At 35.6% G+C, this 13,690-nt stretch overlaps 1 protein-coding gene across 1 annotated transcript in view; it reads left to right on the top strand.

Annotated features, from left to right (window-relative positions):
• ATAD5 (ATPase family AAA domain containing 5) overlaps positions 1-13,690 on the top strand; it is a 53,250-nt gene that overhangs the window by 20,530 nt on the left and 19,030 nt on the right. The window contains exons 8-14 of the mRNA XM_036914229.2: positions 4,961-5,118; positions 5,613-5,772; positions 6,231-6,551; positions 7,461-7,557; positions 8,943-9,022; positions 9,255-9,391; positions 9,488-9,638. Coding sequence (XP_036770124.2) covers positions 4,961-5,118; positions 5,613-5,772; positions 6,231-6,551; positions 7,461-7,557; positions 8,943-9,022; positions 9,255-9,391; positions 9,488-9,638 — 1,104 coding nt within the window. The remainder of the gene's footprint in view (positions 1-4,960; positions 5,119-5,612; positions 5,773-6,230; positions 6,552-7,460; positions 7,558-8,942; positions 9,023-9,254; positions 9,392-9,487; positions 9,639-13,690) is intronic.

Raw genomic sequence — 13,690 nt, 5'->3', positions numbered from 1 at the left:
ATTCAGATATCAGACCTAGTAGTTTTGGAGTGGATTCTTTAGGGTTTTTTTTATGTACAATATCATGTCATCTGCAACAGGGACAGTTTAACTTCTTCCTTGCCAATCTGGATACCTTTTATTTCTTTGTGTTGTCTGATGGCCTTGGCTAGGACCTCCAGTCCTATGTTGAATAGAAGTGGGAGAGTGCGCATCCTTGTCTTGTTCCTGATCTTAAAGGAAAAGCTTTTAGCTTCTCGCTGTTAAGAATAATGTTGGCTGTGGGTTTGTCATATATGGCCTTTATTATGTTGAGGTACTTGCCCTCTATACTCGTTGAGAGTTTTTATCATGAATTGATGTTGAATTTTGTCAAATGCTTTTTCAGCATCTATGGAGATGATTGTGTGATTTGTGTCCTTTTTGTTGATGTGGTGGATGAAGTTGATGGATTTTCAAATGTTGTACCATCCCTGGAATAAATCCTACTTGATCATGATGGATGATCTTTTTGATGTATTTTTGAATTCGGTTTGCTAATATTTTGTTGAGTATTTTTGCATGTATGTTCATCAGGGATACTGGTCTGTAATTTTCTTTTTTTTGTGGTGTCTTTGCCTGGTTTTGGTATTAGAGTGATGCTGGCCTCATAGAATGAGTTTGGAAGTATTCCCTCCTCTTCTACTCTTTGGAAAACTTTAAGAAGGATGGGTATTAGGTCTTCACTAAATGTTTGATAAAATTCAGCAGTGAAGCCATCTGGTCCAGGAGTTTTGTTCTTAGGTAGTTTTTTGATTACCAGTTCATTTTCATTGTGGGTAATTGGCCTGTTCAGATTTTCTGTTTCTTTCTGGATCAGCCTTGGAAGGCTGTATTTTTCTAGAAAGTTGTCCACTTCATCTAGGTTATCCAGTTTGTTAGCCTTTAATTTTTCATAGTATTCTCTCATATTCTTTGTATTTCTGTGGTGTCCGTAATGATTTTTCCTTTCTCATTTCTGATTCTGTTTATGTGTGTAGATGTTCTTTTTTTCTTGATAAGTCTGGCTAGAGTTTTATCTATTTTGTTTTATTTTCTTGAAGAACCAGCTCTTGCTTTCATTGACTCTATTGTTTTATTCTTCTCGATTTTATTTATTTCCACTCTAATCTTTATGATGTCCCTCCTTCTACTGACTTTGGGCCTCCTTTGTTCTTCTTTTTCTAGTTTCATTAATTGTGAGTTTAGACTGCTCATATGGGATTGTTCTTCTTTCCTGAGGTAGGCCTGTATTGCAATATACTTTCCTCTCAGCACAGCCATCACTACTTCCCACAGATTTTGCGGTGTTGAATTATTGTTGTCGTTTGTCTCCATATATTGCTCGATCTCTGTTTTTATTTGGTCATTGATCCATTGGTTATTTAGGAGCATGTTGTAAAGCCTCCATGTGTTTGTGGGATTTTTCATTTTCTTTGCGTAATTTCTTTCTAGTTTCATACCTTTGTGGTCTGAGAAACTGGTTGGTACAATTTCAATCTTTTTGAATTTACCAAGGCTCTTTTTGTGGCCTAGTATATGATCTATGCTTGAAAATGTTCCATGTGCACTTGAGAAGAATGTGTATTCTGCTGCTTTTGGGTGTACAGTTCTGTAGATGTCTGTTAGGTCCATCTGTTCTAATGTGTTATTCAGTGCCTCTGTGTCCTTACTTATTTTCTGTCTGGTTGATCTGTCCTTCAGAGTGAGTGGAATGTTGAAGTCTCCTAGAATGAATGGATTCCATTCTATTTCCCCTTTTAATTTTGTTAGTATTTGTTTCACATATGTAGGTGCTCCGGTGTTGGGCACATAGATATTTATAACGGTTATATCTTCTTGTTGGATTGACCCCTTTATCATTATGTAATGTCCTTCTTTGTCCCTTGTGACTTTCTTTGTTTTAAAAAAAGTCTATTTTGTTTGATATAAGTACTGCAACTTCTGCTTTTTTCTCCCTATTAGTTGCATAAAATATTTTTTTCCATCCCTTCACTTTTAGTTTGTATATGTCTTTGGGTTAAAAGTGAGTCTCTTGTAGGCAGCATATAGATGGGTCTTGTTTTTTTTATCCATTCAGTGACTCTGTCTTTTGATTGGTGCATTCAGTCCATTTACATTTAGGGTGATTATCAGTAGGTATGTATTTATTGCCATTGCAGGCTTTAGATTCATAGTTAGACAAAGGTTCAAGGTTAACTTCCTTACTATCTAACAGTCTAATTTAACTCACTTAATATGCGATTACAAATGGAATTTAAAGGTTCTTTTTTTTTTCTCCTCCTTTTTCTTCCTCCTCCATTCTTTATATATTAGGTATCATATTCTGTACTCTTTGTCTATCCCTTGATTGACTTTGGGGATAATTTAATTTTGCATTTGCTTAGTAATTAGCTGTTCTACTTTCTTTACTGTGGTTTTATTACCTGTGGTGGCAGCTATTCAACCTTAGAAACACTTCCATCTATAGCAGTCCCTCCAAAATATCCTGTTGAGATGGTTTGTGGGAGGTAAATTCTCTCAGCTTTTGTTTATCTGGAAATTGTTTAATCCCTCCTTCAAATTTAAATGATAATCTTGTTGGATAAAGTAATCTTGGTTCAAGGCCCTTCTGCTTCATTGCATTAAATATATCATGCAACTCCCTTCTGGTCTGTGTGGTTTCTGTTGAGAAGTCTGTTGATAGCCTGATGGGCTTTCCTTTGTATGTGATCTTATTTCTCTCTCTGACTGCTTTTAACAGTCTGTCCTTATCCTTGATCTTTGCCATTTTAATTACTATATGTCTTGGTGTTGTCTTGCTTGAGTCCTTTGTGTTGGGAGATCTGTGCATTTCTGTGGCCTGAGAGACTATCTCCTTCCCCAGATTGGGGAAGTTTTCAGCAATTACCTCAATGACACTTTCTATCCCTTTTTCTCTCTCTTTTTCTTCTGATACCCCTATAATGCGAATATTGTTCCTTTTGGATTGGTCACACAGTTCTCTCAGTATTCTTTCATTCTTAGAGATCCTTTTTTCTCTCTGTACCTCAGCTTCTTTGTATTCCTCTTCTCTAGTTTCTATTACATTTGTCATCTCCTCCACCATATCTAATCGGCTTTTGATACCCTCCATTGTGCTCTTCAAGGGTTGGATCCCCTACCAGAATGCATTCCTGAGTTCTTGAATATCTTTCCTACCTCCATGAGCATGTTAATGATTTTTATTTTGAAGTCCCTTTCAGGAAGATTCATGAGGTCGATGTCATTTAAGTCTTTCTCAGGAGTTGTATTAATAATTTTACTCTGAACCAGGTTCCTTTGGCATTTCATATTTGTATATGGCGCCCTCTAGTGCCCAGAAGCTCTACTCTCTGGAGCTGCTCTGCCCCAGAAGCAATGTCAGGGGTCGCAGGGGATTGGTATTGGTGCCTCAGGGAAGGAGAGAGCTGTTTCCTGCTTCCCGGCTGCTATGTCTGTCTCCACTGCCTGAACCAGTGGACTGAGCACACAGGTATAAGCCTCTATGCTTTGCATTTGTAGTTGTTGTAGACAGATCTTCCCTCTGGCTGGCCTAACACCAGTGTAGGGTTTGCCGGTTTGCAAGCCAGGTGGGGCTGGCCGGGTGAAAGGCACAGTATGCTGCATATCCCAGAGGGGGTCCTTGGAGCTGTGTAGCCAGCCAGGGAGCTGGAGCACCTGAAGATTGTGAAAGCTCCCAACCTGCTGGGCAGAGTGCACCTGGACAATTTTGTCTACCTGTCCTTTTTCCTGATCAGTAAGCTCTGTGCAATCCTTGCCCCTTTAGCAGCCCTCTTGCTAAGGACATCCTTGTTAGGAAGTCTCTCAGACTGCCCGCCTTTCTTTTGTCCCAGAGCAGCCGGATATGGATCCTTGCTTTCCACAAGCGGCTGGAATCCCAGTCTCTCCAGGAATTCTGCCTGTCTTAACTTTCCAACCCCCTAATCATGAGAGTATCGTGCAAGCACCATTGTATGTAGGTTTGTGCTCCCAGAGCAGATCTCCAGAGTTAGATATTCTGCAGCCCCAGGCCTCCACTCCCTCCCTGCTCTGTTTCTCTTTCTCCCACCCATGAGCTGAAGTGGGGGAAGGGCTTGGGTCCCACTGGGCCACAGCTTTGGTAAGTTACCCTGTTCTGTGAGGTCTGCTCTTTTCTCCAGGTGTATGCAGTCTGGCCCAGTCCTCTTTCCTGTTGCTCTTTCAGAATTAGTTGTATTAATTATATTTTCATAGTATATGTGGTTTTATGAGGAACCCTCTGTCTCACCTCTCACACTGCCATCTTTAATCCCCTAGTTATGCTTTTCATCACTGATTTTGATAAGCGCATTTTCTCAAGGGTGCCACTGCAAAACTTAGCTTATCTGTTTGTAGATGAACAGATGAGGACATCACACAGAGAACTTCTCTCTTAAAATCTTAAGTTATTTGAACATTTACTGTTGTCTGGCATTTTGCTCAGTACTTTACATACATATCTAGTTTGATCCCCAAAATGACTCTAGGAGGTTAAGTATTATAAGTCATCCCCACCACTTTATAGATGAAGCAACAGGTTTAGGGCCTTGCTTACATTTACCTAGCTAGTAAGTGACAGAGTGGGGGTTTGAATCCAGGTCTATCCTCAAAACTGAAATTTTAAACCAGAATGCTAACTGCCCCTGAAATTTTACCCTGAGTAGCTAGGTTGATTTAAAAAGAAAAGAAACGTTGTTAATATTTGGTTATATTTAACAATTGGGAGGAATGACTGATTTTTATTATACTTATCTATTGGAGGTGAAGATTTTGTTCCCTTGTACTTGTTTGAATTTTGGTACTTTTGCGTTAACTGCATACTTAAGTCTTTTAGTATTTACTTACTTATCTGAGGATGGAGTGTGGGTAGAGGAAATCTTGGCATTCAATAAACGGATAGTGTGTGAATGAAGATCATTAAGATAGTTTTTCTGTTTTTCTTTAGGGTGCCATCTGTGGCATTTGAAACCACCTGCTTGTCCTCTCTTAACTAAACTTAATGAATTGAATACTAAAGTAGTAGATCTCTCAAAATGTGTTATTGCTCTTGGTGAATTTTCAACATTAAATTCAAATTCAAAAAGTAGTAATTCTGCTGTTGTGGTAAGTATTAGAGAGCCCATTGTAGGATGTTCCCTTTGCATCTTTCAGAGGAAAAAAACTTGTGTATCTATTATTGTAGACTAAAGTTAATTTTTTTCTAGAGTCCAATTTAAAAAAATAAATCCCCAATTGAATTACACATCACTTTTAAATACTCCTAAAGCTTTAAAAACATTTTAAGAATTAATGATAGCCAATTTTAAAAGAAAATTATATAGTGCATTTAGATACTTTACAAGTCAGCATTATAAACTAATAAATGTGCAAAGTTTAGTTGAAATGTGCAACAATTAGTTGAAAGAGAGAACAATAAAAATGAGAACTAAGTCCTTCAAAAATTGCAAACGCAACTTTGCTGTCAAGGTTGTAGTTAGTAACTAAAGCCAATCCTACATTGATACTGACTTCTTATACTCAGAAAGTAGTTGGTGGTATTGTGATTAATACTAATACATAAGTGGGTCTGTGATTGAGCGTTTTATTCTTTATTGCAGTTTATGGGGAGAAGGAAAGACTTGACTGAAGAATACAGAAATCTTTTGTTGGAGGAAATTAAATGGTCAAATCCTGAATTTTCTTTGAGGAAATACTTTCCTTTGCTTCTGAAAAAACGAATTGAGCACCAGGTACTTTCTGAGTGTCATCATAAACAAGGTTAGTGACAAATATTATCATTTACGTTAACATTTCAGTTTTTAAAACACATGATAAGACTCAGCCATTCACTCCTGGAAGTGGTCAACACAGAGAGAACATTGCTTATGGTTGACAGGGAGCATCGTTCAGGTAAGTAGACATGTTGTGCAATGCAGTGTTAATCCCTGCCAGCTTCTAGAGATGTCTACCCAAAGACAGCTTTAATTATGTTAAAATATCAATCGTACATTGAAGGAAAACCTTAGATGAGATTATTTTAATTTACATAGCTGTACAAAGGCATTCTGACTAGCAAGATATCCAGCTTGCTTTCAGTATGCCACAATTGATTTTTGCTTTTTCATTTTATAGTAATAAGACTATGGATACTTTGAAGTGATACTAAGTTTATTTAATATTAGAAGCTGTTCCTTGTTGATTAATAAGCACATGCATTTCTATAACTCTTCAAATAGAAAGTGCACAACTAGAGCCCGATGTCAAACAGAAAGAAACAAAGAGGAAACGAGTGGAAAGAGCAAATTCTAAGTCAAAAAGAAAGAAACCAAATGAATATTCAGAAAGTCCAAAAAAGACAAATGAGAAACCAGAAGAACTTGATAAAAGAAACAACTCCACTAGGGTAAAGCTAGACTCTTCCAAAGGTCTGTTTTCTAAAACATCCAGGAAGAAACAAACTGCTTGGAGTATAACATGTGAAGTGGAAAGAGAAGCAGTAGAAGATTGTGATATTCTGATACTAGACCATGACAAAGAATCTACATCAGAAATGCCAGGTAGGTTAGATTTGCTCTCTCTACTACTAGAACTCTTTTTTTTTTTTAAGCCTCTCATTTTTTTCTTCTCTTTTAATATATACTCATTGCAACATTCAAACAATACATTACATATAAAATAAAAAGTGGAAGTTCACTGATTAGTGTCACCACAAATAACTACATTTAATAGATTGGTGTTTGGTCTTGATTTTTCTGTGCTTCTAAAAATATACATTCTTTTGTAAAAGCCTGGAATTATACTATACATATTATTGTACACCTGTTTAACTTACTTCTGACGTGTTTGCATTTGAGTTACCTACCTTTTCCGAAGTACACTTTGAATTGCTTTATTCATCTATTTACGTAGCTTTAGACTATGTTTTGTACAAGTCTCTTATTTTTTTAAAAACTATTTTCATGCATCTACCCTACTAAATGAATTACAGATTCTCTTAATTTTCACAAATCCCATTGAGGTTTTCATTTTGCATTAGTGTATAGATTAGTTTGGAGTAAACTGCTATTTTCACAAGATTCAATTTTCTCAATTGTATGTGTAGCATATCTCCATTTAACCAAGTTGATTTAGTAGGACATTTTAATGTTTCTTTGGTCAAAAGAGGCTAAGATCATGCTGCCTTTGTTCTATAGATTATTTTCTGTGGTACAAATTATTTTTTATATTTTATGTTTCTTGAGTGGTTATTAAAAGTTTTAATATGTACTGCACTCTCATGAGACTTTATGGTGGCTAGCTTTTAAGGGAGAACAGTTTTGATGTAAAGAATCTTAAATGTGATTGAAATTGCCCTTTTCACATTTTGTAAGTATAAATATTTATTGTTATGTGAAATAATAATGTAAATGTCTAAGAATGTGCTTACGTCAGTGAACAAATGCTTCAATATCTACTTTTTGTTTTAGATTCTGGAATTGAAGACATGCTTTGGACAGAAAAGTATCAACCTCAGAACTCCAGTGAACTCATAGGCAATGAGATAGCTATAAAAAAATTACATAGGTTGGTAAAATTTGTAAAGCAATTGAGAAATAGTTTTGAATCTAGTTTTACTATTTGGTTGATTTTATGTATATTAAAATCTAGAAGTTATAAAGTATAATACATTACATAGTAAAATCTTCAAAAATTAAGAGAAAAGTAAATACCCTCTTTTCTCCCATTTCTTCTCCCCAGAGTTAGCCACCTCAACCCCTCCCCCATTGTAACCACCAGTCACTTCTCAGTGTCTATGAGGCTACTGCTATTATGTTCATTTTGTTTTGTTTTGTTTTTAGATTCCATAAATAAGTGAACTTATATGGTATTTGTCTTTCTCCACCTGGCTTATTTCACTTAACATAATACCTTAGAGTTCCATCCATGTCACAAATGACAGAATTTCTTTCTTTTTTATGACTGAATAATATTCCATTGAGTATATGTAACACGTCTTCTTTATCCATGCATCTGTTCATGGACACTTAGGTTGCTTCCATATCTTGGCTATTGTAAATAATTCAGCCATAGGCATAGGGGTGCATAAATCTTTCAAATCAGTGATTTTGTTTCTTTCAGGTAGAGTCCTAGGAGTGGAATTACTGGATCAAATGGTATTTCTATTTTTAGTTTTTTTAGGAACTTCTGTGCTGCTTTCCACAGAGGCTGTACCAATTTACATTCCCACCAACAGTGTAGGAGGGTTCCCTTGTCTTCACATCCTCACCAACACTTGTTATTTCTTGTCTTTTGCATAGTGGCCATTCTAACAGGTGTGAGGTGATACCTCATTGTGGTTTTGATTTGCATTTCCCTGATGATTAGCACCATGGAGCACCTTTTCATGTGCCTGTTGACCATCTGTATTTCTCTGGAAGCTTATTTAATTCTTAAAACACTACAATAAGGGTAAAAATGCTGTTGTCTTCATCTCATAGATGAGAAAGGAAGCCTAGATATGTTATTTGTCTAAGGTCACACAGCTAGACAGTGGTAGAGCTGGAATTCAAACTCAGGCAGTAATAATCCTTCTACTTAGACTTAGCAGTGTATCTTAGGTATCTTTTCTCCCTCAGTTCTTGATAGTTACTTTGTACTGGTTTCTTATGTGAGTATACTATAATGTATCTTTTCTCCGACTGATGTACAGTTTTACTTTTGGAGGCTTATGGATAGTGTTGCAGTGATTATCCTTGCACATATAGTCTTGTGTATTTTGGCAAAAATTACTTAATTTTAAAATATTCATGCCTGTATAAAAATATTTTGCTGTTTAGTTAATTCAGAAGCACCATGGAGTACTGAAACTAACATTATGCTATAATCTTCCCCAAGAATCATTTTAACATGCAGTCTAAGATGTATATGTTCTGCAAATTGTTTTTATTAACATACATTTTCTCTGTCAGTTGGTTGAATGATTGGAAAAGAAGAGCTGAATTGGAAGAAAGACAGAATTTGAAGGGAAAAAAGGATGAGAAACAGGAAGGTATTCTGAGTCATTTCCTCCATTTCACTGACCGTTTTTAGAGTTAGATTAACTAAAAATTTTTATCAAGTTTCCTAATTGGTATTTTATATTTGATTTTCTACTTTTTATAAATTAAATTTCCATTATGTATTAGCAAGAAGTTTATGATATTTTACCATTGAGTTTTATGAAGTAGAATTGTTACCTAATAAGCAATTATCATTTTATATGCATTTGAATAATTTTTCAGATCTATCGGATAACAGAGATTTTAAAGGCAGCTCAGATGAAGAGAATCATCTTTGCAATACTGTTCTTATAACAGGGCCAACAGGAGTGGGGAAAACTGCTGCAGTTTATGCTTGTGCTCAGGAGCTTGGATTTAAGGTCAGTAATAAGGACAGTGGAAGTAAGTTAATGTAATCATTTTCCTTGAACTAAAAAAAAACATGAACTGTTCTGCCTTTTCTTCATATATTTTAGATATTTGAAGTGAATGCCTCTTCTCAGCGCAGTGGTAGACAAATTCTGTCTCAACTGAAGGAAGCTACTCAGTCCCATCAAGTAGACAAACAAGGTGTAAATTCACAAAAACCTTGTTTTTTTAGCAGCTACAATGTAGGCAAGTCACCAAGTAAGTAAATTATTTTCCTTAGTTATACTTTTTAAAAATAAAGTATAAGAAAAGAATGCTAATAATCAGCATCTGGCCATTTGTTTTTGTCTTTTTCTACACATACATGTGCCTTTTAAATTTTCTTCTGGAAATGTTTTAAAACATGTCAAGACCATCATATAATTTACCCATATGTTATTCAAAAGGTATCTAACTGATAGGAACTTTTTAAAAAGCATAACCACAGTATCATAATCAGACCTAACAAAATTAACTACATACCTTGGTTTGATCTAATATACAATCTGATTTCAGTTTTCTGTTGTTTCAAATGGTTTGTTCAAATCAGGATCCAAACAAGTTCCATACCTTACATTTGATTAATGTCCCCTAAGTTTCTCTTAATATAGCAATTCTCTCATCCTTTCTTTTCATACCATTTATTTGTTGAAGAACATGGGTCATTTGTCATAAAATTTCTCACATTCTGGATTTGGCTGATTGTATCTCCCTGGTATCAGTTAATATATTCCTCTTCCCTGTATGTTTTGTAAACTGGCAGTTGGATCTGTGGGCTTGATTAGATTCAGGTTCTGTTTGGGGGCTAGCATACCTGCATAGGCAGGGCTGTGTACCTCCTATGGCATCATAGGAGATACATAAGGACCGGTTACCCCACTTTTAGTGATATTATAGTTGATTGATGAGTTCAGTTGTTTTCCGTCTAATCCATCCATTATAAAAATTTCCCCATCACTCCCTTATCCAATGGTATTTTGCAGCCATTAATGATCTTTGTCTAGTAGACTAAGGGTTAAAAATTGGCAATTTTATAATTCACTCAGCCTTTCTGAGTTTATTAGTTAGAATTCTAAGTATCACTGTTCCTCATCATACTTTAAAATACAGTTTGTACCGGCAAGACAGGAGAAATGCTTCATCCTTCCTTTTATTTATCAGTTCTTTGAGTAATAGTGTCATAGTAATCTTCTGAAGCCAATCAATGAGTTTTTATGTAGTTTAATTTTTTTCTTAGTGTTATTATGGACTAATGGATTTGTGTATATATTTAATGTGTTTCAATCCTTTGTGTTCATTGTTCTTTGCTGCTTTAAAAATGTTCCTCTTTGTCAATGGTTTTAAACAATTCTGACTATGATGTGCTTTGGTATAGTTTTCTTCATGTTTTATGTGCTTGGGGTTTTGTTGAGCTTCTTGGATGTATGGTTTATCAAACTTGGGAAAGTTCCAACCATTGTATTTTTTAACTGAAGTATGTTTGACGTATAACATTGTGTGGATTGAAGATGTACATGTTAATTTGATACATTTATATATTGCAATATGTTTGCCACTGTTGATAATTAGCACCTCTATCATGTTACATAATTATAATTTCTTTTTAATGGTTGGAATAGTTTATGGTCTCTTAGGAAGTTTAATGATTATAATATATTATTGTTTATATTCACTATATTGTGCATTAGGTTTGTAGGATTTACGTAGTTCTCATTTCAAGTCTGTACTCTTAAACAACATGTATCCTTTCCTCCCACAGAGTCCCCTGTTAATCACCATTTTACTCTCTTTTTTTATGAGTTTGGTCTTTTTAAGGTCCCACATATAAGTGATACCATATATTACAGGTAAGTACTTGACTTAGCTTGTTAGCATAATGTGCTCAAGTTCCATCCATATTGTCCTAAATGGCAGGCTGTCTGTCCTTCTTTCTCATTGCCAAATAATATTCCATTGTATATATACACAATATCTTTATCCATTCATCTGTTGATTGGCACTTAGGTTGTTTCCATGCCTTGGCTCTTGTGAGTAATGCTGCAATAAACATGGGAGTGCATATACCTCCCTGATATGCTGTTTTCATTTCCTTTGGGTATGTTTCCAGAGGTGAAGTTGCTGGATTGCATGGTAGATCTATTTTTAATTTTTTGAGGAGCCTCCATATTATTTTCCAGAATGGCTATACTAATTTATGTTCCCACTAAAAGTATACAAAGGTTTGCTTTTTTCCACATCCTTACCAACACTTGTTTTCTCTTCAGATATTTTTTTTCTGCCTTCCTCCCCTTCTTTGTCAACTCCAACTATATATATTTTAGTTTTTGCACAATTCACTGATTACTTGTTCAGTTTTTCAGTCTATTTTCTTCTTTGTGTTTCATTTTGGATAGCTTCTATTACACTTTATTCAAGTTCACAAACCTTATCTTCTGCAATATCTAGTATGCTGTTAGCACCGCCCAGTCTTTTTTTGTTTTTTGTTTTTCATTTCACACATTGTAGTTTCATTTCTAGAAGCTTGATTGGGGTCTTTACATCTTCTGTGTTACCATACCCAATCTTTCCTGTAGATTTTGAACATATGAAATACAGTTAAAATAACTGTTTAGTGTTCTTGTCTACTAATTCTTATCATCTGTATCATTTCTGAGTTGGTTTCACTTGACTGATTTTTTTTTTTTTAACCTCATTATAGATTGTGTTTTCCAGCTTTTTTGGGTGCCTGATAATTTTGGTTGGATGTCAGGCTTTGTGCAGTTTATCTTGTTGGGTGCTGGCTATTTCTGTATTCTTTATCCAACTATTCCTGAACTTTATTCTGGGATGTTAAGTTACTTAAAAACAGTTTGATCTTTTCAGGTCTTTTATACTATCTGATGTGAGACTATAGGAGCATTTAGTCTAGGACTAATTTTGCCCCATTACTTAGGCAAAACCCTCTGAATACTCTATTCAGTGCCCCATTAATTATTAAGTTTGTCACTGTGTTTAGTGGGAAGAGGAACTATTCCCAGCTCTCTGGGAGCCTCAGAGATTGTTTTCTCTGATCCTTCACTGATCATTACTCAATTGAGAACTTGAGCAGGTCTGTTTGCAAATTTTTGGAGCTCTCTGTGCAGCTCTCTGATACTCTGCCCTATGAACTCTGCCTTGGCTTCCCTGGCTTCCTACTTCAGTCTCCTCAACTCGGGGAAATCTGGACTGGATTCTCCCTCTTCCCTGCGGCCTGGCAGGTCTTGAGGCGATACGAAGACACTCCGCAGGGTTCCTGGGTTGGGTTCTTGCCTCTCTGGTATCACTGTTCTTTGTGCCATGAAGTCCAAAGTCTTAAAAAGCATTGTTTCATTTATTAGTTTCCGTGTTTGTGGTTATTTCAGATGGCGTAGTCGAGTCTGTAGTTTGGCCAGAAGTATTACTTTCTCATTATCTCATCTTTGGCCAGGAGGAAATCATTCTAACTGGCTGTGTCCTTTTGACATAGACCCAGTAATGTTTGATCTTTTCCTTGCTTTCTGCCTTGTTAAGATGTCCTGAACCTAGAATTAAGTAGTTTTCCAAGGAGTTGATTCTTTTGGTAGAAAATCCTTTAAAAAGAATAGATTGATAAAATTTAACCAAGTACATACCTAAAAATAAAAACTGACATGAATTTTCTAAAACCAGTCTTTGGGCTGATGCCAGTCCACGATCAAGCGATCCTTAGTCTATGACAAAATTAGAAAAATAAGGACAAAATATTGTTTTCTTTTTTTATAAATTGAAATCTATACAATATAAAGAAATATTTTTTTATTTTAAGATTATGAGACTTTTGTGATATTAAAATGCTCTGTTTCTATGAAATGATACTGATGTCTGTGGTAGTTTTTCAAAATTTTCAATAAGTTTTCCAAACACCTATAATATGCAAGGGATGTGATAAGCTCTGTGGTAATACAGGGGTGCAAAAAAAGAGTAAGACACAGTCATTGAATTGTGCATGTATGATGGTACATGAAGATCCTGTTCCATCAAGACTGTAAGGTAATTAGCACATGTGAGGACTGAATCAGAGTACCCAGTGGGGAGAAAAGGACATACTCTGGAATAACTGCTGGGTGCCATAGAGCTTCTGGACGGTGGAGATCAACCATTTATTTTTTAACTTTGTATCCATCCTCCATAGCATCTATAGAAAAACATATTATTTCCTTGCAATGTCAATTTACTATATAGCTAAGCTGAAGCTGGAAAATATCAAAATATGCTCACTATGTACTGTTACCATG

Source organism: Manis pentadactyla, chromosome 4, assembly GCF_030020395.1.
Source record: "Manis pentadactyla isolate mManPen7 chromosome 4, mManPen7.hap1, whole genome shotgun sequence".
NCBI lineage: Eukaryota > Metazoa > Chordata > Mammalia > Pholidota > Manidae > Manis > Manis pentadactyla.
Note: the sequence above shows the minus strand (reverse complement) of the source record. Positions and strands in the feature narration are given on the sequence as shown.